Here is a 27,570-nt window from a genome sequence, read left to right as displayed (position 1 = left end):
CAGTCACAGGAAAACTGCTTAATTTATGCTTCAGTTTTTCATGGGAACCCTAATCTCATAGTGCTAGTCTAAAGATTAAATAAGACTATATGCACAAAAATTATCATCAAAATGCTAGCATACTGAATCCAGCAACATGTAAAAAGGATTATATACCATGACCAAGTGGGATTTACCCCAGGAATGCAAGGTTGGTTTAGCATAAGACATTTCTCTAAAGAAGATATACAATGACCAAGAAGCACATGAAAAGATGCTCAACATCATTAGTCATTAAGAAAATGCAAATCAAAACAATGAGATACTACTTTACACCCACTATAATAAAAAAGACAAATAATGACAAGTGTTGGAGAGGATGTGGAGAATTAGAAACCCTCACAGATTGCTGGTGGCAATGTAAAATGGTGCAGCCACCTTTGCAAAACAGTTTGGCAGTTTCTCAAAATGCTAAACACAGGGCTATCATATGATCCAGTCATTCTCCTATGAGGTATATACCCAAGAGAACTGTAAACAGGGACTCAAACATATACCTGTACACCAATGTTAACAACAGTATTATTCATAAATCACCAAAATGTGAGGCTTCCCTGGTGGCGCAGTGGTTAAGAATCTGCCTGCCAATGCAGGAGACACGGGTTCAAGCCCTGGTCCGGGAAGACCCCACATGGCACGGAACAACTAAGCCCTTGTGCCACAACTACTGAGCCTGCGCTCTAGAGTCCACGAGCCACAACTACTGAAGCCCGTGCTCTGCAACGAGAGAAGCCACCGCAATGAGAAGCCCGCGCACCACAACGAAGAGTAGCCCTCGCTCACTGCAACTAGAGAAAGCCTACATGCAGCAACGAAGACCCAACACAGCCAAATAAGTAAATAAATAAAATAAATAAATTTATTTTAAAAAAAAATCACCAAAATGTGGAAACAACCCAAGTGTCCATCAGCAGGTGAATAGATAAACAAAAGATAGTATATATACACAATGGAATACAGTATTATTCAGCCATAAAAAGGAATAAAATTCTGACACATACTACAACATAGATGAAACCTGAAAATACGCTAAGTGAAATAAACCAGACACAAAAGAACAAATATTGTATGATTCCATTTATATGACATGTCCAGAATAGGCAAATCTATAGAGACAGAAAGTAGATTAGTGGTTGCCTGAGGCTGTGGAGAGAGGGGAATGGAAAGTGATGGGTATAAGGTTTCTTTTTTGGGGTGATGAAAATGTCTGGTATTAGATAGTGGTGATGGTTGCACACCTTGAGTGTGAATTTTATGGCATGTGAATTATATTTCAATAAAGCTGTTATAAAAAAAAGAATATATGTGAAAACACTCAAACTGTAAAACTGCAAAGTAATACACAAACACAAGGGATTATTATGATGCAAATAAACGGCTGTGGATTGTGAAGTCATGAAGGTTAGATGAGGTAGCAATTAAATCAGCCAATTCACTAATCCTCAAAAATCCTGTCTGCAGGTATGGGAGGTGCTCAGCCTGCTATGTATTTTACATCTAATGTATTTATCTCTTGACTTTAGGGTACATTTATAAACAATTCGCTTTTCATCTCTGACCAATAAAGATATATTAAAGCTAAGATGTATGGGGGAAGGGAACAAAACCCCATAGAAACCTACCCTATTCCTAAGTTTAAGACGTTTGTAGGGGTAGAGGAGAGGGGAGAATGGGGAATGACTGCTAATGAGTAAGGGGTTTCCCTTTGGGGAGATGAAATGTTTTAGAACTAGATAGAGGTGATGGTTGTACAACACTGTGAATGTACTTAATGCCACTGACCTGTATATTTTAGATGGTTAATTTTATATTATGTGAATTTTACCTCAATTTTAAAAATAAAAGCACAGTCTGTTGGTTAAGGGGGAAAAAAAGATGTTTGTATCTGTGCCACAGTAAAAATGGTAGCGATTTTTAACTCAGTAATTATGCCCATCGTCTCCTGCCTAGATTACTGCAAGAGCTTAATAGTCCTTCCTGCTTTTCTCTTGAACCCCTAGTCTATTCGTAATACCAGAGAAAATCTTTTAAAAGGTGCATCAGATACGTCACTTCTCTGGCATCTTGAGTGACTATTCCTTTATTATTCATTTCATATTTTTTGAACACATATCTCAGGTTAAATATCTGCCTGTAAATATTAAATCCCCATAACCTCTAGCACAATGCTGACATACCAACCTGGGATCAATACACATTTCTTGCTGAAGTCAATTAATTGCCACATAAGACTCGAAGGTAAAATCAGAAAGCAGAGGAGATTCCTTATCTCTACCAAGCTGACAGTAAGCTCCCTGGCTGTGAGCTGTGATGCCTTTATTCCACCCTTGCTGCTTAAGGGTTCTTAGATCTTTTGCAGGTACCTTCCCAACTAGCCTTTAGGTTCCCTAAAGTCAGGGACCACTAGTCTCCATTATCTTCCCCAAGGCATCTAGAAGAGGGATAAGCACATACAGGGCAGGAGTAGATGCTGATGGAGATGATGGCAGCCAGAATGAGATGGGGGATAAATCTGGTAGAGAGGGAAGAAGAACCTCAGATTCCAGTAGGATTCGTGCTGCCAGCTTGTTATCTCATCCTTCCCTTCTCACCACCCCTTCTCCATGCCCTCCTGAAGCTGTGGGTTCCTAGCCCCGAGTCAGTAATCCTGCCTCAGCCAATTTATTTTCTAATCTTGTAGCTTTCATAGAAAAGGCTCTCCATGAGATTGATGGTGACAGACAGGACGGCCACACAGATGAGCAGGCTCCCCTGTCAATAAACACCAGGGAGGGAAGGCACCCCATTCATGGAAAAGACAGAGGAGCTAAGTTGTATCAGAAGGGAGGCAATTCCAAAAGCTGGGAAGAGCTATCCAAACAGTGTGCCCTGGGCTTCCCTGGTGGCACGGTGGTTAAGAATCCGCCTGGCAATGCAGGAGACACGGGTTCGAGCCCTGGTCCGGGAAGATCCCACATGCCACGGAGCAACCAAGCCCCTGTGCCACAGCTACTAAGCCTGTGCTCTAGAGTCCGCGAGCCACAACTACTGAGCCCACGAGCCACAACTACTGAGCCCGTGTGCCACAACTACTGAAGCCCACGTGCCTAGAGCCTGTGCTCCACAACAAGAGAAGCCACCACAATGAGAAGCCTGCACACCGCAACGAAGAGTAGCCCCCGCTCGCCACAACTAGAGAAAGCCCATGCGCAGCAACAAAGACCCAATGAAGCCAAAAATAAATAAGTAAATAAACTAAAAAAAAAAAGTGTCCTGGGGGAACCCACCTCCAAGGAGGGAGAGGAAGAAACAGAAACTAAGCCAGCTGAAGGAGATGCCTCCCTCATGCCCTAGGCTCTTCCTCACAAGTATATAGTGAGGTTAAAGTACAACAATAGACGGAAAGTGCTTTGAGGAATAAAAGCACTGTATAAATGCTTGGTACTGCAAGGATTATTATATTAAGTGGCTCTTATCCTTTGCCTGGTTTGTGTCCTAGTTCTTCCAACAGAACCCTAATAAAACTCCCCAAGCATTGGATCAACAAGACAGGAAATGAAATGAAGCAGACTCTCAGTCAAGAGCCCCTGATGACACAAGTATCAATTTGGAGGCAGTGGCAGATCACCAGCAGGGTCAGATGCAGAGAAAGTATCAGTTTTGCATCTGACTTTACTCTCCCTCAGCTGAAGACAAGAGAACTTTAACCACTTTGGGAGGTTTTTTTTTTTCTATCTTCTCTAGCTACCTTCCCATCCTTTTGCTCATTCCATGCTTCCTAGCCTATAAGCACTATTTCTCAGACCCTCCTGCTAGAAAACACACACACACACTTTCCCCAATTGGGAGGATCCTTTTCCAAAGTAACCAAGCTCACAGGGCTCCCAAGGAACTCAATCTCTGGTGTAAAGAATAAAAGCGGAAGAGGCGAGACCATGGGAGGAAAACACAGCTCAGAGTCCCAGATCACTGTATGACTGTTACAGAGAAGGTAGGGCTAGAATGGTAGAAGATTTTGTCTGAGTTTACCTCCTTCAGCAAAGACTAGGAGGTGGAAAGCGATTTCTGAGATCAGTACTGCGGGGCTCCCCGGAGCTCTGGGTGATTAAGAGTGTTACACCGGGCCCAAACCAGACACCCTCCTCAACCAAGGAGAGGAAGCCCAGGATTTAGAGCCAGGGACCTAGGTGCACTACAGTTGTGATTTCAAGTCTCAACTCCCGTGAGCCTCAGTGTTTTCGTATATAAAGGAGAAAAATAACTGTAGTAAGTATATATCAGAATGACTGTTAAAGCACTTTCCAAAAAATAGTAAAGTGCTGGACAAATGCCAGTTGCTATTCTGGATCTTCCCCTATCCACCCTTCTATATACGTACACGGTTGGATGTAGTGTCATATGAGAGAACAAAGGGGTGCAGGACTTGGGTTTCCCTACAGTGCCAGGTGGATTAGAGTTAGCAGTTAGTAAGTCTGAAAAGTTGCAAGAAATTTTAACCAAGAGAGAACCAGTCAACACTTGAACACTAGCCAATTAAAGTTATTGGAAAAACCCCAACTGGAGAATTTAGGGCACTAGCTGGCACCACTTAAAGAGCACAGAGCTCAGTTGTAAGTACTACAGGAGTATTACAGATGACAGAAAAGATAAGCAGGTATGACATAAGAATCAACAGGGGTTTATGTGGTGAGAGATACAGGAAAAAGGAGAAACCTGAATCAAGCAGTTAATCAGGTAAGACTTCACTAGTAAATAAGTTTGGAAGTGGTATTTGAAGGACAGGAGGGACAAAAATTAACCATAAAGAAATTAAGGGACTGTGGCAAGCTGAATTTTCCAAAAGTAACCACAACAGTATTTCCCATTCTTCACACCACTCCCCATCAGGAGGTGGCATCCATATCCCTTCCCTAATCCTGGCCAGGCCTTTGTGACTCCCTCCACTAATAAGAGTAGGGCAAAACTGACACCATGTGATCTCTGAGGCTAGCTCATAAAGAGGGATGCAGCCTCTGCAAGTAACACGGGATGCCTGCTCTGGGAGCCTTCAGTCACCCTGTAAGAAGTCTGGCTACCCTCACCCCACCATGTGGAAAGAGAATCTTTAGAGATTCCAGAGAGAGGAAAAGAAAGAGACAGAGACAGAGAGACAGAGAGTCGAGGAGCTCCAGCTGTTTCAGCTCTCAGCTGTCTTGAGTCTTCCCAACACAGGGGCCACAGTGAAGAAGTCTTTGAAGCCCAGGCCAGGTCGGCCCCTATATAACTGCACCTGTTTGAGAGATCCCAATTGGGAACAACTGCTTAGCTCAACCCAGTCAACCCCCAGAATTCTGAGCAAAATAATTAGTATTATGTTAAGCCAATGTTTGCGGTGGTCTGTTATGCAGCAATGGATATTTTGAACAATACTGATCTGTGCAAAGCCTCCATGACCAGGACAGCTAAGTCACACCCAAGGGATGGGGACCTGGCTCATCCAACTAGAGACTATAAGACAGGAGGTAGTAATGAGATAATAATAATAACTAGCATATACTGAACTCTTAACTATGTCAGGTATTTTGCTAAGCACTTTACATGCATTACTTTTACTTAATTTTTGCAAGAACCCTATGAGAGAAATACTCTTTTTCTCATTTTCCAAAAGGAAAAACTGAGGCTGAGAGGGACTGAGTAACAGGAAACCCAGGTCTATTTGACACAAAAGTCATACTCCTAACAACTAGTCTGTACTGCAACATGGTGAGTAGAACCTTAAAGGAGTGACCGAAGTTCCACAGATTAACATGAGAGTTGGATGGATCTCAGAGATCAAATCCAACTTTCCCATTTTACGACTGATGAAACTGAGAGGCCCAGCGAGGTTAAGTGACTTAGCTTAAAACTGTATCCATTACTCAACAATAAAAAGACAAATAAACAGGGACTTCCCTGGTGGTCCAGTGGTTAAGAATCAGCCTTCCAATGCAGGGGACGTGGGTTCGATCCCTGGCTGGGGAACTAAGATCCCACATGCCGCGAGGCAACTAAGCTGGTGCGCTCTAGAGCCCTCATGCTGCAACTAGAGAAGCCCGAGGGCTGCAGTGAAAGATCCTGCATGCAGCAACGAAGATCCCATGTGCCACAACTAAGACCTGATACAGCCAAATAAACAAATAAGTAAATGAATAAATAAATAAATAAATATTTTAAAAAGACAAATAACCAAAAAATGGACAAAGGATTTGAATAGACATTTCTCTAGAGAAGACATGCAAATTGCCAATAAGCACGTGAAAAGATGCTCAACGTCATTAAGAAAATGCAAATCAAAATCACAATGAGGTACCACTTTATACCCACTAGGATGGCTATAATCAAAAAGACAGACAAAAAAACAAGTATTGGTGAAGATGTGGGAAAACTGGATTCTCACAGTTTGTTGGTGGGAATGTAAAATGGTGCAGCCACTTTGGAAAACAGTTTGGTAGTTCCTTAAAATGCTAAACACAGAGATAGCATATGATCCAGCAACTCCCACCCTAGGTATATACCCAAGAGAAATGAAAAGACACATCCACACAAAAACTTCTACACAAATGTTCATAGCAGCATTAGCATTATGCATCACAGTCGAGCAGTGGAAACAACCCAAATGCCCATCAACTGATGAATGGATAAACAGAAGGTAGTATATCCATACAATAGAATATTATTTGGCCATAAAAAGGAATAAAGTACTGATATGTGCTACAACATGGATGAACTTGGAAAAATATCATGCTAAGTGAAAGAAGCCAGGCACAAAAGGTCACATATTATATGATTCCATGTATAGGAAATGTCCAGAGTAGACAAATCTATAGAGACAGAAAGTAGATTCATGGTTGCCTGGGGCTAGTTGGGTGGTGTGGAGAGTGGCTGCTAACGGATGCGAGGTTTCGTTTGGGGTGATGAAAATTTTCTGGAATTAGATAATAGGGATGGTTGCACAACTCTGAATATACTAAAACCCACTGAATTGTACACTCTAAAATGGTGAATTTTATGGTATGTGAATTATATATCATAAAGCTGTTAATTAAAAAACTGTATCCAGGGAGCTCCCTGGCAGTCCAGTGGTTACGACTCCGCGCTTCCACTGCAGGGTGTGTGGGTTCCATCCCGGTCAGGGAACTAAGGTCCTGCATGCTGTGCACTGCGGCCAAATAAATAAATAAATATTGTATCCATTCATTTAGTAAAACTTTACTGAGCATCCATTCACTACACAGTCCAGGCACCGCAGGGTACACACAGATAAGGCCCCTGAGTAGTTTAAAGGTGCCACACTGCTTAGTGGAAGAATGCTCAGTCACTTCTGAGATTTTATTCTTCCCAAAGTCACTGAACTTACCTGGCCCCAGAGTGCCACTCTTGCCCCGTCATTAACCAACCAGGAGGCAGAGAGGGAGGGAAGTTTCCTTCCTCTTGGATAGTGAATGCAAACCTCAGGTCCTATGGGGAGGCCATGGACAAGGAAAGCTTATCGGGAAGAGATTAAATACTCAAGAGACTTGATTCCCGATTTACCAATCTCTTTTCCTGGAGGACACCCTTCACCTGGGTCAAGCAAACCTGATGTCTGGCTCCCTCAAAGATTTACACATTTTTACCAGTGAGCCTGGCCAGGGGGACAGGAAAATGGAAAGAGCACTAGGTTAGGGCTCCATAAACACAGATTTTTTTTTTTAATCCCAATCCCATTGTTTACTAGTTTACAGATTTAGGCAAATCATTAAAGCCTCCCTGAGCTTGTTTCCCCACCTATAATATGGGAATGCAAATACTTGCCTGGACTACCTCAATAAGATAACAGACCAAAAACGCTTTGCAAACTACATATCATACCGCAGAAATACAAAGGAGCGCCATCATTATGGCACTCTTACCTCGGCCTTATAAACCTTCCATCTTTCTCTCCCTGTCAATTGTGTCCTCCCCTACTTTAAAAACTGACTTCTTCTCTTGGGTCTAATCCTTCCTTTAATCCTGTCACACATCTCCCCTCCTGCCTCTCCCACAGCAGACTCTGATGTGTGTTAACCTCTGACTTAAGACAACCTAGTTCTACCTTGAAAAAAATGAACTCAGAGGCCTACTGATGGGGACTAAGGGGCTCCATTTTTTCTCCTCTTCTTTCTGACCAAACTTCATGAAAGAACTGACCAGACTATCACCCTCTCCTCACTGCCTCTTCCCTCTTAAACTCACCGCAAACTGGCTCCTCCCCACATCCCCCCAAGGCCGTGAAAATCTTCCTGGTTACTAAATCCAGACACTTCTCTATCCTTTCCATCCTTTGCCTCTTGGGAGCACTTGACACCGCTGGCCACTCCCTCCCTCCATTTCTGAGATTCCACACTGCCCTGGCTCCTGTTTTCCTGCCACTCCCCACCAGTCTCTTGTGTGGGGTCCTCTTCCTTTGCCTCACCTCTGAATGCAGTGCCCCTCAGGGTTCTGTCCAAGGCCCTCTTCTCACTCTACACCCTGTCCCTGGACAGCCTCACACTTCCACCATTCGGTCCAGATGTTGATGACCCACACCCCGGCACGCCCTCCTGACCTCCAGGCCTGTACAACCAGCTGCCAACCTACTGAACAGCTTCCCTGGGATCTCCCACAGGCACTTCAAACTCATCATGTCCAAAAGGGACTTCTTCCCTCAATCACGCTCTTCCTCCTCAGTTCCCCTTTTCACTGAATAGTACCACCCAGCAGCCCAAGCCAAGGAAAAGGCTGTCATCCTTGCCCCCGCTCTCCTTCGCGCCCTCCCACCCCCATAACCAATCCTTCTAATCCTTCATTTTTCTCCATCTCCACTGTCGCTTCCCTAGTAGAGGCCACCCTCACCTCTTACCCAGATTACCACAATGGGCTCCTGATTTGTCCTCTCTCTCTGTTCTTTTGTTCTTTCAATTTAAACGTCCACACTGCAGTCGGGTGATCTTGTTTTTCTAAAAGCCTGTCTTACCATGTCACTCCCTACTTGTCTTGCAACGGTGCTTCACTGCCCTCAGGATAAAGTCCAAAACTCCTAATAGGGAGGATTACATGGTTCCCAGGCCCTAGCTCCTGTACGCTCCTGTTTCATTTAATTAATTGTTCCAAGGTCTCGCTATAGACCATAGCTACTTTCAGCTCCCGCCACACCATGTCCTTCCTTTTCTTCTGTCTTCAGTACATGCTGTTCCCTCTGCCTGGACTTTCCCTCGCTTAAGTCTGGCTCTCATTTTCTGGCCTCAATTAAACGTCACTTCCTCCAGGAAAGTTTCTTTATTGTCCCTCCCATTTGCTTCAACTGATATCACAGAAAAGTTCAGGGTGGTATCATACAACTCCTGCTCGCCTGCGTCTCCCCACACAAAACCACAGGCTCCCAGAGGGCAGGGTAAGCAACTTATTCATGTTGAATCCTAGTGCCTTGAGGGGCACCAGCCAGTGAAGACTTGTTAAATGGACCAATCTCCTTATCTGAGGGATAGCATAAGTATTCCTAAGCCTCAGACCCTATTCCTGTGAACACACTGAAGCCCAAGTGGTTTTCTGCCCCCATCCCTAGGGCTCGGAGGAGAAAAGGGTCTGCGGTTCTAGTCTCATACAAGGTCCCATTCACAAAGCTATTTACTACACTCTCTCCAGCCACCTCCCCCCAGAACAACAGTGGCCTTTCTCTGCAGCAGCAGTCTCTTGGAAGGAAGCTTCTGAGGGCTGTGCTCTGGGAAATGAATGGGGCCAGCCTGGGGCAGGCAGGACAATGGCAGGGCGGGCCCTGTGCCCCGTCAGACCCCTGCAGGGAACAGCAGCCCGGAAACCAGGCCGCCAATGAGGAAATCCCCCGAGAGCTGGGAGAAGCTGAAGGCAAGCAACCCAACAAGGCTGCTCTGTCCCTAGAAGAAATACCAAGTGCCCAAGACCTAGCACCCGGTAAGAACAAGGGGGATTCTTGGTCTCCTTTCCTAGCAGCAATGTTTAGAGTTGCTTTCTTGAAATCCCTTGGCTACGCATGGAGGGAATTGGTTATGTCAAGAATGAACAACTACAGTTCAAGTCAGGTAACCGTAGAGAGGAGTACAGAACTCTACTGAGCACTAGAAGACAATCTAGAAAAATGAAGAGACATCGCTTTTGAACCCTGAGAAACAGGATAAGACACAATAACCAACATAAAACATGCAAAGAATGGAAGAGCACCGACATTTATTTATAATAGTCGACCATGTGCTAGGGATTCTGCTAGAACTTTTATATAAAGTATTTTATACCAACATATAAAAGATAATAAGAGTCCAACAGCTATATGTATGTGCAAAAGGAATGTTGAATAATATAAATGTACTATAGAGTTTGATGATATTAACCAGAAAAGGTCACCTTGAAGGAACTAAGACTAGCCGGAGTTGGGGAGAGAAAGAGCACACTCATATAAAGATGTGGAAAGAGTGATGTAGGCCTGGGAAACAGGCTTCAGGCTACCTGAAGCGGGATGGCAGGGGACAGTAATAAGACCTACAATTAGTGAGATGTGGGCTGAACTGAAGCAAGAAGGCATGGATCCCAAGCTGGAGAGCTCGAGCTGGAAAGGAAAGACACTGTGCAAAGAAGGTTTCCAGTGAAAAAGGATGGACTTAGGACGAGATCTTCCGCACCTTATTTTTAACTAGTACCGTCCTGTGTTTGTTCAATATGTTCCCAGAGCCATGCCTGTCGGTCCTCAGTTTAGAATCAGCACAGGTCTCAGCACCCAAGCACAGGTCTTCTCGCGGCAGCTGAGGAGAGCTCAGGCCAATCTGGGGTCCTTGCCAAACCAAATGCCTCAACGACACTCACCAAATGTTTGGCACTATAGAATTCACAAAATGCTTTTACACATATCACCCTGATCACACAGCTAGTTAGCGGATAGGCTGGGACTCACACAAAGCTCTTCTCACTTCAAGTCCTATACGCTCTACAATCATGCTACTAGGATGGTTTCTGCAGAGATATCCCTTGAGCCCTGGAGTTTGGTCTGCAGTGGGAGAGTGGGGTATGATTAATTAATCAGGATATCAAATATATGCTAATCTCCTCAAATCATGACCCCATTTCCTAAGGGAGCTCTCAGAACTCACTGCCCTCTCTCTCTCTCTCTTTAGAAGACTGCATTGAAGACCTCTAAATCTATTTGGTACAAACAGCCTAACCTAAGGGCCTCAGCAAGATAAGTATCATTCGATATGCTATGTTCAGTGAATCGCTGGGTACCAACGGGAGGCAGAATGACTTTTAATGATGGTCTTAATCTCTCTAGCAATAGCCAGTCTCCAAAACTTGGGAACCAAATCTGATTCAGCCTTAACATACATACTCTGTTGGTTTTCCTTCCAAAATGTCTTTCAAATCCTGCCCTTCTTTGTCCTCACATTATCTTTTGCTCTCTTCCCACCTACATAATAATATTAGAATTCTTTCCTTAAACATTCCTTTCATCACCATATATTACACAAACCTTGCTGGTTCCCTTTTTCCTACCACATCCAGTCTGAGTATCTTTATCCCCCCAACACTCCCACCATACTCACCTTGACAACCTAATTTCTCTCTGCTCTACAAAGACCAACACTCTTACCATCCTGAGACCACCCCATGCTTGGTTCTGCCCCAGAACCTTTGCTTACATTGTTACCCTTGTCTGAAACAGCTTCCTCTCTTTCTTCAACCTAAATAATTTCTAACCACCCCTCCCCTGTCTATTCTCACTAGCACCAACTTTCTACTCGTCTCTAAATGTACCTTTTTGGTACACATCAAGATTCAGTAATGATGCACTATCTTTTTATTGTTTTGTGTTGTTTCATTAATTACATTTCCCAACAAGAATGTAAGCTCCACATTCTTGCAAATTATCTGTCAGAACACTAAGAACTAGGCTGTGCATGGAGCTATTTTGATAAATATCTGCCGTCCAACCGACTGACTGCAAGTGCCACAGATCATAGGTCACCCTCCGGAAGGTTGTTAGATTGGTCCCGTTCTCTCTGTGATTTGATGCCAGTCCACGACTGGTGACTATAGATCCCATTGCACCATTTTATGGTAGCTTTAAACACTGGAGGACAAAGTGCTGGAAATCAGGACTCTGAAATCACTTCACCCTAACTTTTCAAAGCCCCCTTCTCACACATTCACGTCTTAGTTTGCTATTCTTTAGAATGAGGAGAATCCTGAAGAAGTCAATAAAGACGACAGAGGGATACTAGTGACTTTAGGGCCTATGTTGAAATCAGAAGTAAAAGACAGGAAGATGGACTTAAATTGTAGCAAAGGAGGAAACTCCCTGGTGGTCCAGTGGTTAGGACTCGGCGCTTTCACTGGGCTGGTCGTGGCGCTTTCAATCCCTGGTCGTGGTCAGGGAACTAATATCCCGCAAGCCACACAGTGGAGCCAAAAAAAAAAAAAAAAAAAAAAAATTGTAGCAAAGGGGCTTCCCTGGTGGCGCAGAGGTTGAGAATCTGCCTGCCAATGCAGGGGACACGGGTTCGAGCCCTGGTCTGGGAAGATCCCACATGCCGCGGAGCAACTGGGCCCGTGAGCCACAATTACTGAGCCTGCGCGTCTGGAGCCTGTGCTCCGCAACAAGAGAGGCCGCGATAGTGAGAGGCCCGCGCACCGCGATGAAGAGTGGCCCCCGCTTGCCACAACTAGAGAAAGCCCTCGCACAGAAACGAAGACCCAACACAGCCATGAATAGATAAATAAATAAATTAAGAAAAGAAAAAGAAAATGCAGTGCTTCTCATTCACTAAAAAAAATAAAATAAAATAAAAAATTGTGGCAAAGGAAAAATTGTGATTCAAAAGAATTTACAACTATTCAACTCATGGAACCACAAGAGATCACTGAAAATGGGAGTCCCTCAACCTTCTGGACCAGCTCAGGAGACGCCCTACTTGGAGTCAAGAGGAAAGTGAAGAGGAGGATCCCCTAAGACTTAAGACTTCTGTGATTTTCCCCTCAAATCTGTCCGATTGTTTTAGGACCACTAATCTGGGTGTTCTTCCAGGCCTTGAAAATGTCTTCCAAATCCTACTCCAATTTTATTGGGGGCCACAGATTTCCCCGCCCCTCCCCACACTTCCACTTCCACATCACTGTACTTCTTCCACTTTCCCCTCCCATTTCATCAGACAGCTCTGTTCCCTGGTTTTTTCAAACTTTCGTTTTCACTGGTTTTCAGGAAGGCAGATAGGATTCCTGAAAAAAAGTCCTGGCTCACTGAAAGAAAGGGCACAGGCATTATGTTTTCAGAGGCTCAAAGAACATAACAGCTAGAAGGAATCAAATCTGAGAGGTTGGCTACCCTAATTCACTCATCTATTTACTTGGATGCTGGGGGTCTTCCCTCAGAACTCCAAACCTCTTTTCACAGGGGATCTAACACGACTTTTCATAAAGTAATGATTACTTTTTTCTTTTGAGACCACAATCTGCAACTTCTGTAGTCCTGCTTCCCTCCATGGGGCAAAGGAGTGACCTTGGATGCCACTAGCAGGTCTATGCTTGGGTCTTTTCCCAATACGGTGATTGAGAAAAGAAGAATGCACAGTCCATGGGGAAAAGGGTTTCCAAACCACATGATAAATCTTGAAATTAAGTTTTAAAAATAATAAACCAATAAAATGGATTTTTAAAGGCAGTGCCACTATGAAGATGTGAAGCAAATTCAGTCAGTATAGATTAAAACCGCTCCTCTTACGTTTTATGGAACTTCAGCGTTAACAAAGCCCTTTCTCCTACATCAGATTCCCAGATCTTTAAAGCGGTATCACTGCTATCCAAAAGACACTATCCAAAAGTTTCCAAACCCTATTCCACGAAGGTTGCGAGTTTCCAGAACTCTTTTGTCTTTATACCAATTTGGGGATTAGCCATGTGACCTTCACAGAATCTTTTTTATTTTTGATGAACTCATTGTCATTTAACTTGTCACATTTTTTGTCTTCCCTCCTAAACAGAACAAAAGGGACTCTGACAGTACTTTGACGATTTAAAAAAAAAAAAAGCTAAATAAATTTGTTCATCAAAGGGTGCTCTTTCAGAAATGTTTTTGCGTATGTGAAGGTAAGCTCAGCCTGTTCCTGTTCATAATGGTGATTAATCACCAAATGTTTCATCTGCAAATCCACTGCCATCTCTCATCTCACGCCTGGGGAGCACAAGGGTACATTCTGGAGAAGACTCAGCGTTTCAGGGGACTTACTCTTTGTAGTTCTGGATCCCTGTCACTGTTCTGGGAGGCCAACCTCTAAACTAGGCAGAAACTCAGCTGAATGTCTGGGGGTTTCTTGTTCCCAGGGCTCAGTAAGAACTTGAAGTGGAAAGGGGGAGCCTGAGGTGGGAAGAACCTCCCCCACCTCCTTCTCAGACAAGCCCAGTCTCCTCAGCCTAGGCTACCAGCTTTTCTTCTCTACAAACGTCCCCTCAGCCTGAAGGCTCTTTCCTCCTTCCTCTGCCTTTTTCTCCCACCTCCTCCATACACTTCATGAAAGATTTCGCCTCTTCTAAAAAAAAAAAAAAAAAAAAAAAAGGCTACAGGCTGGGGAAAAGTTACATTCAATCTCAGATCCCTGATAAGGAACAGTTGCTGGCTCTGGGTTTATTCTGAATTAGGCAAGTCATATGCTTCTAAAACAAGGAACAGCCAGAGATCATAAAACAAATCCTTTCTATCCCCATCTAAGGAAGCCAAGGTAGCTCAAGCCTCTCCCATTCATCAAAATTCCTGGGAAGGAGATTCAATAACCTTCCCCTTCTCATATTCTAGTATCATCACCCAACCCTGACCAATAGAACTAGAAAAGTATGCCTTCTTTCTAACCTCATGCACTTCTGCAACAAAAATGCCTGTTCACTCTGGTTAAATTCTTCAAAACAATGGAAAGATCTTTCAGTCACTCTTAATTTGTTTTGGGCCAGTTCAGAAAGTAGTGCATGATGTTAAATCAAATCCATGAGTTTACCATCTAAAAGTTATAGAGTTTTGGTTTAGAAAGCAATTTGAAATATATTATCTAATTTGATTTGTTTTTAATGTTGTTTTTCTTAAAAAATATTTTATTTATTTATTTGGCTGCGTCGGGTCTTAGTTGCGGCACTCGGGATCTCTTGTTGTGGCGTGAGGGCTTCTCTCTCTAGTTGTGGCATGCTGGCTCCAGAGCATGTGGGCTCAGTAGCTGTGGCACGCAGGCTTAGTTGCCCCTCGGCATGTGGGATCTTAGCTCCCCCAGGAGGGATCAAACCTGCGTCCCCTGCATTAGAAGGCAGATTCTTAACCACTGGACCACCAGGGAAGTCCCTATCTAATTTGATTTGCTCCTTTCAACAGCACCATGAGAAAGACGCAATAAGTGTTACAATCCTCAAATGACAAGCTATGTGAAAATGTTTGTGAACCGGAAAGCATTTCATGTGAACGAGCTATTGCCTTACACATGAGGAAACCAAAGGAGGCATGTGATTTGCCCAAGATCACACAGTTAAGGGGAATGCCAGGGCTCAAACCAAGAACTCTCAGCTTAAATCTAGTACTTCTCCATCTGCTTTGGTCCTCACATGAGCTAACTACCTCTAAACAGAGAAAAGCTGTTTTATGGATGCTCTTTTATGGATCCTAACCCATCTGGCCACCTCAAAAACATTTGCCATGGAGAACTAGGCAAATGGAGATACATGGCTTAGCAAAACTCATTACCATGCCTATAAAAATAATTCAGTATTATTATCTCTGCTTGCAATATCAAACACATTTTTAGAAACTTTTGAGAAGAACACACATTAACAGGCAATAAATTGTCCATGGACAAAAACTGAAAGGGACACGAACAGCTACCATTTAGCCCATCTTTCGCTAACAACTGATTAACACTGTAAGATCAAGATTAGCTGCAAATACTTCATGTTTCTTTGGACCCAGAAGTCACTTCCCAAGAGGGGATTAAAGACTCTGCTGGATAAATATTCCACAGCCTTCTATTCTTCGAGCCACAATCTCTCTCCATAGACATGGTCCTCCATGTTTATGTCCTAGAAAACACGCATCACCTAGGAAGCCTTCTCTAATTGACCTTACTTTGACTACACTTGAAATTAACACGAATGTTGAAAAATCTGAAACGGATGAATTTATATACGCTGACATGTTCACTCAATCCAATATTCGTTTGTCAAATATTTAGTAAGCACTCACCCCATGCAAGGCACTAAGCCAGGCGTGCAGGCTATAACTGAGCAAACAAAACACAGTTCCTACCTTTACAGAGCTTATAGTCCAGTGTTGCTTTTATGTGGTCTTCAGGAGTCTTACACCTTTCCTAGTTCCTCAAGTAGATTGCATGCTCTTTGTAAGCAAGAACTGCATACTTAAATTTTTTGAAACACCGAGCACAGCACCTTACACTACGCTCTCTAAACAGCAAATTGATAAACTAAAAGAGAATCCCTGACTCTATAACCTGAAATCCCTCCACTCAGTCTCTCCAGTATGGTGTAAAATTGTGTAAAACTGTGAATTATTTAAAATCCACAGGGTCTTGAATCTGAGACGTCAAAATAGCCAATAGAATGAACCTACTGCTAAAGGGGTACGATCCAATACAACTGGAGACACCGTGAAGGGGACCCAAGTCCCAGAACTGATCCTTTAATGGGGAAGAGAACTGGGGTAGTGGTAGAGGTGAGGAATGCTCTCACCCTGCGAAGCTCCATTATCCCAAGTGCAAGGGGGTTCTGAAAAGCATCTTACCTTACTGCCAGAAAGAACAAAACGGGGCCCCCGCCCCTTTTCCACAGGACCAGTATACAAACCTACTTAGACAGGGTGGGGCAAGAGAAAGAGCCTCGGGTTCAGGATCAGAAGACCTGCGACTGAGTCTAGATTCTGCCACTAGTCAGGGAAGATGGCACTGGGCTAGCCAGGTATCCCCCATGAGCCTCAATCACCCCTTCTGTAAAATGAGAATAATAACCTCTGATTTGTCTGCCTCATGGAAATATTGGGAGGCTCAAATGAGATACATTCCTATGAAAGCACTCAGAAAAACCGTGCTATACAAATCCTGAGAAGACTGTGAGGGTATGCCAACTCCCAGAGGAGCATCTTACACTAGCCCAGGAACCATCACTGCCTTTTTCTTGTACCCCCAACACCTGGGTTTCCATCTGCTCACATCTCTGAATTCAGAGAAATAGTTCACCCCCAAATCTCAAAAAGGCAAGTGCGCTAATTCCCATATTCCAAGAGGATGAAAAGAGAAGGGCAGCCATGTAACCATTTCAACTCCTTGCCTTGACACACGCCTCAGTTCTCCCTTTACAAGAGTCAAACTGAAGAGAAGCCAACAAAAAGGGGAAGGGATGGAGGTTCAAGCAGCCACATATACTATCTGTCCCTTGTGGCTGTCTGCCTTCTCTCCACTGCCAAGTCAGGTCCCCGTCTGGGGACTGCTGAACTAATCTAAATGGGACTCTGAGGCAATACAGAGATTAGTGTTTGGGAGAGAGAGAGATTGTATCATTTTAGGCCACATTCCACAGCCCAAAAGAAATTATTATCAGCATGGATAATCAAAGGTTAACTGGACAGGGAGAAAACAATTGTTCCCTTGAAAATATTCTTCCCTATCTCTCCAATAATTTTTTTTTTTTCCAGGCCCAGTCCTTTCATTTGCTTGTTCAGTCCTCCAACCAACCATCCATCCAACACCCACAAAACTACCCTAAAGACTCTCAAGGAGAAAAGGTTGAGGAGGAGAGGAAAGGAAAAGGCAGACACCTTACAAAGTTGTAAACTGTAGTGTGACGGGGCGACTGGGCAGACTCTTGGGGGAGGTGGGGGGGCAGGGCATCCTGTGCTCCGACTCTAAGGGCCAGTGTCTCTGCCCATCAGGCCTAAGAGCCTAAAACAACTCCTTCGGGCTCTAGGCAGAGGGAAGGCCCATTTTGCAGAGTCAAGCTTATTCAAAACGGCTTGGAAGATTTAACCTAGAGCATCAGCTGGTTGGCAGATTTCAATTAAACCCCAAGCTTGGAGAGGAAGCAATTCTAGTGTTGACCTATGCATTTTGGGGGCCATTATCAGCCACCGGTAAAAATCCAGACCTGTACGGGTGCAAAGGGTGTTTCTGTCCCATCATTCAGGCCAACAACATCCTCCGCATTCTAGAAATGGGATCCACCCCATCACCAAGCCCCACCATTCCACAACAACCAGCCGGTGGAGGCCCACGCCCCTACCAGGGCCCTTCCCCCAGCAGCTCCGACACCTAAAGCCGGACCCAATCACCCTTGGGGTCTCACGTGACCAGGCCTGTGCCCGCCTCCCACCCCTAGGCTGGCAAGTTAGGGACTCAAATTCAGCCTCTGGCCTGGCAAAAGTCAAAGGCGGCTGGAAAGCATTTCCCCCTCTTTCCCCACTTCTGGCGTCACTGTCTACTGTTTATATTTAAAAAACACTGAATCAGGAGATATGTTTTGAACATGGACACACACAGAGGAAACATAAACACACATGCCCAGAGAGTCCCCAGAGACCCCACCAATTCCCACAGCCCACACAGACCCTTCTTTTGCAACCTTTTATCAAAATGCAACACTTTCCCTCCCAGTCATTCCTTAAGTAAGTGTTGAAAAACCACATTATTAGCAAACTTACCTGTCTATACTCTGGGGTAACCTTACACTCATGGTTTCTCAGTGTCTCCACGGTTCCAGAATCCTGTAGTTTTGATGTCTTGATCAGGACTGAATCGCTTGCAATTTTTAAGAAAGGTGAGAGGATGGCCTCCCAACTTGAAGACAGAATCCTTTTTCTTCCAGCTCTCAGGACCCTGGTAACTGAAGCTCCATTCTACTTCTACCAGTTAACATGGTCTCCTTCCTTAGCCCCCTTTTCCCCTCCCCCCCTCTTAAAAAAAACAAAACAGAAAAAACCCGAAAGAAAAAGAGAAAAAACTATGACCTTCTTAGAACCAAAAACCCAACCACAAATCTCTTCAAGGTTAGCGCTATGGGCTTAAAAAAAAAAAAAAAAAATCACAGAATGTGCTTCAAAATATCAATCTTAACTGCAAAATATAGATAAAAACCATCCTTTTAATCTAGTTTTCCTAGCTGTCCTTCTGTTGGCAAGAGAGCCTCAAGCTCCAAAGGGGGAGAAAATAATGCTCTGGTCTCCAATGCTTAAAACGACAACAAATATACTGAGGGACCAAAAAGAAAAAAAAAATCCAAATTGACACCTGGAAAAAATCTTCCAGCTGATTTGCACAGTAGAAAAATAAATAAAACCATACACTAGTATGTACACAACAGCACTCCTTCCAAGTCCAGTGCAACCCTGGGAACCAAAATTATGAATTTCCTTAAAAAAAACAAAAAGCTTTTATATGAAAGGTTTTGAAATTCTTAAATGAGCCAATCGCACCAAAAAAAAAAAAAAAATCAAAGAACACCTGAAATACAATGCTTTTTACCTTTAAAATGGTAGCAATACCACAAACCAGAGAAAAATCTCTGAAAATATTCTCTCCTTTTCTTTTTCCTTTAAACTTGCAGGTTTCTCCACCTACCCCAGCCTGATTCCCAGCCTAGGTTCGGCCTTTTTCTGAAAGACAATTTCCTGAGTTAGTTCTGTTTTGCTCCTCCACATCCAGGCTCCGAAATTTTCTCTTGCCTCAGCCTCCATGAAACGGAGATTTCGCTTCTTCCCGTTCCCCCTGCTCTCCCTCTCGCCTTGCCAGAAAAACTGCTCCCTTATTATTAATAGTTTGGATTATTATTGTGGATTTGAGTTCGAGGTGGGATAGTCCTCCACACCAGCCTCCTGGACAATTCGATCGCCTGGCTTCTCTCACTCGGCCTCTCTTTTTCCTCCCTTTCCGCCCCTCGCCTAATCTCGCAGGCAGAGAAGCCCACCGCGCCTCGCGCAGGACCGCCGGCGGCCTCCGGCTCCCGGCCCCGCTCGCCCGCTCGCCCCACGCCCGACCGCCGCGCTCCGGTCTCGACGGCCGCGGGACTCCGGGCTCGGGCGCAGGCAGGGAAGGCGGCGGCGGCGGCAGGCCGGCACGGGCGGGCGTCCGGCTCCCGGCGTCGCGGCCGCGCTCGCCTCCTTCCGGGCCCCTTCCCCCCCGGCTCGCCGCTCGCTCGGGCGCAGGCCCGGCCGGCCGCCCCCTCCCCGCGCTGCCCTCCCTCCTCCTTCCCCGCGAGCCTTTCTCCTTCCCTCGCTCCGGCGGGGGCGGGGCCGCAGGCTCCTCCTCCCAGCGCTGCCCGCCGGCCTTTCCCCTCACGCCGCGGTTAGGGGCGGGGGCGGGAAGTCGACCGCCTTTCCCTTCCCTGAGAGCTGAGGCTGCGGTTCCCGCCCCGCCGGCCCCTCTCTAGGTCTCCCTGTGCGCTCTGCCCCGACGCGACCCCTCGCCGACGGTTCTCGGCCGGTCCCCTCCGCGGCCCCACAGTCGCTGGCCCTGCCCCTCGGTGCGGCCTAGCCGATCCCGGGCTTAGCCGGATCCCTGGCTTTTCCCGGCCTGGCTCGCCGGCGACCCCGGCCCGGACCCCGCGAGTCACACGGCGCCGCCTCCGCCGCCGTCACCACCCCGGCCGCCTTTTCGCTGCTTTCCCTTGGGTGCTTTTCCCCCTTTTACTGCCCTGAGCTCAAGACCTGACCTTTGTTTCTTCCCCCTCTTCCCACCCTGCTGCGGTGCCCGGCGCTCCTAGGCCCCCTCCCCACGTGGACTGGATTTTGCGTTCACCATCGTTACGCCTGCTCTCCCACCGCCTCTGCTCACACTACCTCCACCTCTTTTCTCATCTTATTTTTCAAAAATTTGTCGCGGCCCCCTGCCTGGGGGCCAGGAGCTCTTTTAACCTTTTCCTCCCATTTCGGTGGTCCTCCTCACTTCTAACACCCACCGACACTGGGGGAAGAGACCCTCCTGCTCTTCCCGCTCCGGTTGTTTGGGCATCTTAATACCAGGCTGGGTAAAGTGTTTTTGAAGTCGATGGAAAATCCTTTCAAGGACAGTTCTATTTTCATAACCCCCTCTCAAAGAATCACGGTTTCTAAATCTTTCCAAGTAGCATGACATTAGTCAGAAGGTCCCAAGCGTTATGGTTAAAAATAATTAAGACAAAAAGGAAACTTTTTCATTAGGACTGGGGAGTGAACTTTGTCTTCTTGCCTGGGTAAATGCTATTGTAAAATACCCCGCGGAGGTGGTGTGTTTGCATGTGTTCTCTCCCTTCCACACCACCGTGATTGTTCTGGGGGAAAATACATGTATGTGTGTATTTACCCACACACATCCATAAGCAGTAAAGAGGGATCTGAGTGATCCCAGCAGTGTTAGAAGTGATGAATTTGCAAACAGCAAGAGGAAAAAGAAACTAACAAGCATCCGCTGAGGACCCAGAATGAACTAGAACCTTCCTCTGAATTATACCAGGTACAAGTTGGTAAATAAAAGAAAGAACTTCACCCCATCTCCACCAACCCCTAGGCCAGAATCCCCAAAGACAGGTGGTCTGCCCGGAATCTGAGGCACCACAGTTCAAATTTCTACTGACTTTGTTGCTTATTCCCTTCCTATACTACCTGCAAAAATGATGTTCCCAAATGTGGACACTTCCTCTATGGTCACCAGTGGTCACCAAACATTTTTCTTATCATGCTTTCTTAATCTATAATATTTTAAAATAATTATTTACATGTATTTTATTACATGTTATAAATCTTGCTCTAGAGTAGAAATATTAAAAGATTAAAATAAAGATGAAGTGCATTTTAAAATCGTACTTTTTAGTGAAAGTTAATGGCTGTCACGACTGGGAAAGATGCTTGTCAAAGAGGTAGAGTCAAGCAGAAGGAGTGCATTCTTGATTGCATTTATTAAATTATGATAACTCATCTTCCTATCCCATTCACCACGATGCAGAGGCTTTTAATTGAAATTCAACTAGTAAATTTACAGCTTAAGTCAATCAGTGCTTCTTGAATGATTGGAAGGTTTTACATTTTATATTTTTAACAAATGGATCCAAACCCCCTTGGAAGTATCGCTTAGATTTTTAAAACAGATTTAAAATTTTTGTTTCTTGGTTTTCAAGTGTGCAGACAAAAGTTTTACAGGTGAAACACACTGTTTTTGGTGATTAAAAAAATAACAGGGACTTCCCTGGCAGTCCAGTGGTTAAGACTCCCAGCTTCCAATGCAGGGGGTGTGGGTTTGATCCCTGGTCAGGGAACTAGGATCTTGCAAGCCGCGCAGTGCCACCCAAAAATAAATTGTAAAATAACAATTTTGGAACCATTTCAGCCAGGCATTTTCCAAATGCTTTCTCAATAAGCGTGAGTTTCTTTAGAAAAGCAGTAACTTTCCCACTAATTAATAGACTGTCACCCTCACCTTGAAGGGACAGATTAAGTGGATTTTTGTTGTTTTTTGTTTTTGAAAATAAGTGCTAGGTAGTATACTCTTGCCAGCCATTCTTGATAGAACTTTGTAAAATAAAAATGTGTATCCGTGCTTTGTTCTGTATCTCTTTTTAGGCCTCTCCCAGGAGATAACCAATGAATCTCAGCAGAACAAGAATTTTCATGGTCATTTTCCCTGTCTTTACTAAAAATTGGAACGTTTGTAGCAATTAAGAGGCTTATTTTTATCCAGTGGATGGCATACATTATAAAGAAACTGAATGTCTGAACTGTGTGTGGCATTACTGCGGGTTCCTGGAAACATCTCACATACTGCACGTGACAGATGACTTCTGAAGCAGTGACCTGGTGAGAGTGCTAGGTCAGGCCTCAGACCGTATATTAAAGGTAAATAATAATAAATATTAATATAAAGCTTAAGTAGTTATTTTTACTATTGTTAAATACTATTGTGAATGCACTTAAATATTTTCCTCTTGCAGAGCAGCGTATCTCTTTGTATACTCCACTTTGAAGACTGTGGGGATGGGGGGGGTGGCCTTAGCAGGATAGAACTCCCTGAAGTTAGCTAGTCTTTTAAGTGAACTGCAGTCTCAGTTCAGGGAAAAAAAAATATTAGATTGTACCCAAGACAGACTAGGTTGTAGGAATCTGGAAGCAGCTGTTGGTTAATGAAAAGAGCGCTAGACTAGGAATCCAAAGAACTGAGTTTGTTTGGGGCTGTATACCGTTCTAGCTTTGTGACCTGCTGTTTGCAGGTTGTAAGGATTAAGTAAGGTCAAGCATGGGCTCTGTAAACTACAGATTGCTGGGCAGGAAAATCAGGATAAACGTTAAGAAGTGGTATCTTGAATCGACAGAGTCCTTTTACCTTTTTTCCAAGAACTCTATTAATAAATGAACCCTCTCTGCCCAACATCCTGTGGGATAGGTAGGGCATTCATTGTTACGTTCATTAGTTGTTAGGTTAAATTTATTTACACTTAAGGAAACTATGGCACAGAGAAGTTTTAGGTAATTTGCATGAAATCCCATTAGTTTGATACATTTAGGCTTGAGTTCATACCTCCTCATTTCTAGGTGAGAGAAGCAAAGGAAAAAACTTTTTTTTTTTTCTAGACTCCCTCTCCCTCTGAGAGGGAGTCTAGAAACTTAATATTTAATTGCATAGCTGAGGGAGAGCTGTGATGGAGAAACTTGAATGGTTCCCAGTGTGATTTCTAGAGAAGCAACTTTTTCATGCAGAGACAGCCTCAGTCCAAACTAGGAGTAAAGTCTAGAAAGACGGACTCCAGGTTTCAGTCATTCTCCTTCTGGGATGCTGTTAGGAGACAAGCCTAGCAAATAAAATCACCACTGGTGGGACAGTGCTACTGCTTATTGAAGATCTTTTATCCCTCTTCAACCTTTATCAGTTGGAAAAATGATACGGAGAGGCTTGCTTAATTAAGATATTGTTTAGTCCTAAGGGTGAGAAAATGTTATGGTTTATTTTTTAGCTGATTTAGATTTCTCTAGAATACTTCTGGGTAGCCAGAATAACCAATATTAAACCTCTGTTTCAAATATCATTTCATTGTCACTCAGAACATTCTGATCATTCAACCTGTCGAGTTCCCAATAAAATTTTAATACGAAGAAATATCAAATAATAATACCCAAAACATACATAGTGCTTACTATGTAAATACTGTTCTAAACAAACTATGAGTATTAAACCACTAGCCCGTCACAGCAGCCTTTTGAGGTGGTTATTATCCTCATTTTCAGATGGGAAACAGAGGCTCAGAGAGCTAAAGTAGCTTGCTCAGGGTCACAGAGCTGGGGACACAGGCAGTTTGGCCCCAGAGTCTATGCTTAACTGTCAGCTGTACTGGCTGTATGTTACAGGCACTGGTGAGAAAAAAAACAAAACCAAAAAACCAAAACCAAACCAAAACAAAGAACAATGCATACACAAAAGCTTATCAGAAAGAAGAGGTGCAGGGCTTATTGAGGAGAAACTGGGGAGGGTGGAGCTGGAAGTAGAGGTCAGCGGTTTAACTCCTCAGCCCTCCAGAGAGTCATTTTTCCATGATGCAGTGAACAGCAAATTTTATCTTAGTGCTCTTACGTCTTCGTCTCCCTTCTCAGTGTCCCTTGAGATATCACCCCCAGAAATTTGCTCCCTCATCACTTTTGAGGATCTCAAGGCATTCAGTGGAGAAGGGACTTCTCACCTTAACTCCCACTGAGGGGAGGTCTGCGTTGTCTACGGTGACACCTCTCAGGTGTGCACTCCAGCCTCCCAAGCGTGGTACCTTCCTGTCTGTTGTTACCTTAGAAACCAGCTCTCTCCCATCAACACCCCTAGTAGCTGAGACGAATTGAATAACAGGGAAGGTGCCAAGATAAGTTGTAAAGGGAAATGTGTGAAAGAAAACCAGTTTTAGACTGAAGGCTAATATTTCAGAAGTTGGGTGTGTTATGTGTGTTATTTTTTTCCTCCCAATAGGAAAAAGTACCCAGGATCAAATGCGAGATACAAAAAAGGTGAGATACCAAGGGGAAGATTAAAAAAACAAAAAATGAAAAACAAAACCTGCCCAAAGCCTGCTTTAAAAACTGAAAAATGTCCTTTAAAATTTTTGACCTACAATAAATTACACATATTTAAAATGTACAATTTGATAAGTTTTGACACACATGAAACAACCACCACAAATCAAGATAATGAACATATTTATTATCTCAAAGCTTAGTCTTGATCCTTTCTAATTCTTCCCTCCCACTGCTTCCAACTGGACCTCCCTCTCCCGTCCTAGTCCGTGGGCGATCGCTGATCTGCTTTTTTTCCCTAAAGATTAGTTTGCATTTTCTAGAAGTTTATATAAATGAAATCATAGAGTATGTGTTCCTTTTGATATGGCTTCTTTTACCCAGCACAATTATTTTCAGATTCACCTATGTTGTTGAATATATCAATTTATTGCTAAATGGCATTTTTTAAATTTCAATTTTTGATTGCTTATTGTAAGTTCATAGAAACAGTTATTTTTGTGTATTGCTCCTATATCCTGCAATCTTACTTATTAGTTCTAGTAGATATTTTGTAGGTTATATCAGATTTTCTATGTAGATGATCATGTTGTCTGAGAATAAGGACAATTTTACTCCTTCCTTTCCTATATGCATTCCTTTTATTTCTTTCTCGTGTCTTACTGTGCTAGCTAGACCCTCCAGTGTGATGTTGACCGCACTAGTAAGAGCAGGCAGCCCTGTCTTGTTTCTGATATTAGGAGGAAAGCATTGTTTTTTTCACCATTATATATGATGTTATCTGTAGGTTTTTCATAGATGCTCTGCTATCAGGTTGTGGACGTTCCCTTGTATTCCTAGTGTAGCACCGCTGGTGTAGTAGTATCATGCAATATTCCCCTTGTATTCCTAGTGTGCTGAGAGTTTTTATCAAGAATACATGTTGTATTATATCAAATTCTTTTTCTGCATTGACTGAGATGATCATATGGTTTTTCTTCTGTACTCTGTTGATATGGTGAGTTTTCAGTGTTGAACCAGCCTTGAATTTCTGGGATAGACTCCACCTGGTTATGCTTTTATATATTGTTTGATTTGATTTGCTAAAATTTTAAGAATTATTACATCTATATTCATGAAAGATATTAGTCTGTAGCTTTATTTTCTTGTAATGTTTTGTCTGGTTTTGAGTAATGATGACTTCATGGAATAAACTGGGAAGAATTCCCTTCTCTTCAATTTTCTGGAACAGTTTATATGGAATTGACATTATTTCTTCTTTAAATGTTTCATAGAATACCCCAATGAAGCCATTTGGGCCTGGAATTTTCTTTGTGGGAATGTTTTAAGTTACAACTTCAGTCTTTTTAATAGGTATAAGGCCATCTGGATTGTCTATTTTTTCTTGATTGAGCTTTAATAGACTCAGTTTTGTAAAGAATTTATTCATTTCATCTAAGTTTTTGAATATATGGGCATGAAGTTGTTAATAATATTCCTTTATTATCTTTTTAAGATGTATAAAATCTGTAGTGATGTTTACTTTCTTATTCCTGATATTTGTAACTTCTTTTTCCCAGCCAATCTGACTACAGGTGTATAAATTTTATTAGTCTTCTCAAATAACCAGCTTTTCAGTTTCATTGATTTTTTTCCCCTATTGTTTTTGTTTTATTGATTTCTGCTCTGATCTTTATTGTTTCCTTTCTTCTGCTTACTTTGGATTTCATTTGCTCTTCTTTTTCTAGTTTCTTACAGTTGAAGTTGAGATCATTGATTTGAGATCTCTCACAGAACCTGACTACACTGGTACCCTGATTTTGGATTTCCTGCCTCTGGAATTGTTAGAAAAAAATTTTTGTTGTTTAAGCTAGTCTATGGTAATGTTTATAGCAGCCCAAATTGACTACGACAGTTTCATTGACTTTGTCTATTTTTTAAAATTCTCTGTTTTATTTATCGCCACTCTAATTTTTGTTTTTTCTTTCCTTTTGCTAGCTTTGGGTTTAGTTTGCTCTTTGTTTTCTAGTTCCTTACAATGTACAGGTGTATATTTATGATTTCTTTTTATCTCTCTTACTGGCTTATTAACTATAAATTTTTGTTGTGCTATTATAGTATAATTCTTAATTTTTATCATTGACTAACTTCAAGTGATATTATACCACCTCACATATAATAATCTCCCAGGTTTTATGCTATGGTTAACATACATACACTTTACTTCTACATGTGTTGTAAATCCTGTAATATGTTGTAAAACAGTCAGTTGTCTTTTAAACTTATTTAAATAATAAAAATGGAAGTTTTTGTATTTATCTACATAGTGACAATTTCTGGTGCTCTTCATTCCTTTGTGTAAATTGAAATTTTATCTGGTATCATTCTTTCTGTCTGAAAACACTTCCTTTACTATTTCTTGTTGCTGGTGTAGGTGATGTGCTTGGTGTAATTATTTTCTACTTTCTTGTGCTTGGGGTTCATTGAGCTTCTTAAATCTGTGGGTTATGGTTTTAGTTAACTTTGGAAATCTATTGGTTAATTATTTCTTC

General features: G+C 43.2%; 1 protein-coding gene and 1 long non-coding RNA gene across 11 annotated transcripts in view; one reads left to right on the top strand and one right to left on the bottom strand.

Moving 5' to 3' along the window:
• The window catches only part of ARHGEF11 (Rho guanine nucleotide exchange factor 11), a 111,691-nt gene extending 92,717 nt beyond the window's left edge, over nucleotides 1–18,974 (bottom strand). For 7 of the 10 annotated variants that reach the window (XM_082421084.1, XM_082421079.1, XM_082421082.1 and 4 more), the window contains exon 1: nucleotides 18,728–18,973. In XM_082421084.1, coding sequence (XP_082277210.1) covers nucleotides 18,728–18,759 — 32 coding nt within the window. In that variant the 5' untranslated portion in view covers nucleotides 18,760–18,973. Of the gene's footprint in view, nucleotides 1–18,727 lie in introns of all 10 variants that reach the window. The other 3 variants (XM_082421085.1, XM_082421086.1, XM_082421081.1) reach the window with 1 other exon arrangement.
• A 1,411-nt stretch (nucleotides 18,975–20,385) lies between these two features.
• Nucleotides 20,386–27,340, top strand: LOC309645478. The gene is made up of 2 exons (XR_014254910.1): nucleotides 20,386–21,512; nucleotides 22,616–27,340. It is a non-coding gene; the product is annotated as an uncharacterized lncRNA (long non-coding RNA).
• Nucleotides 27,341–27,570: the final 230 nt, after the last annotated feature.

Source organism: Balaenoptera physalus (genome assembly GCF_965194825.1).
Source record: "Balaenoptera physalus genome assembly, chromosome: 1".
Classification (NCBI taxonomy): Eukaryota; Metazoa; Chordata; class Mammalia; order Artiodactyla; family Balaenopteridae; genus Balaenoptera; species Balaenoptera physalus.
The sequence above is the reverse complement of the archived record's forward strand: the minus strand, read 5'-3'. Positions and strand labels throughout refer to the sequence as shown.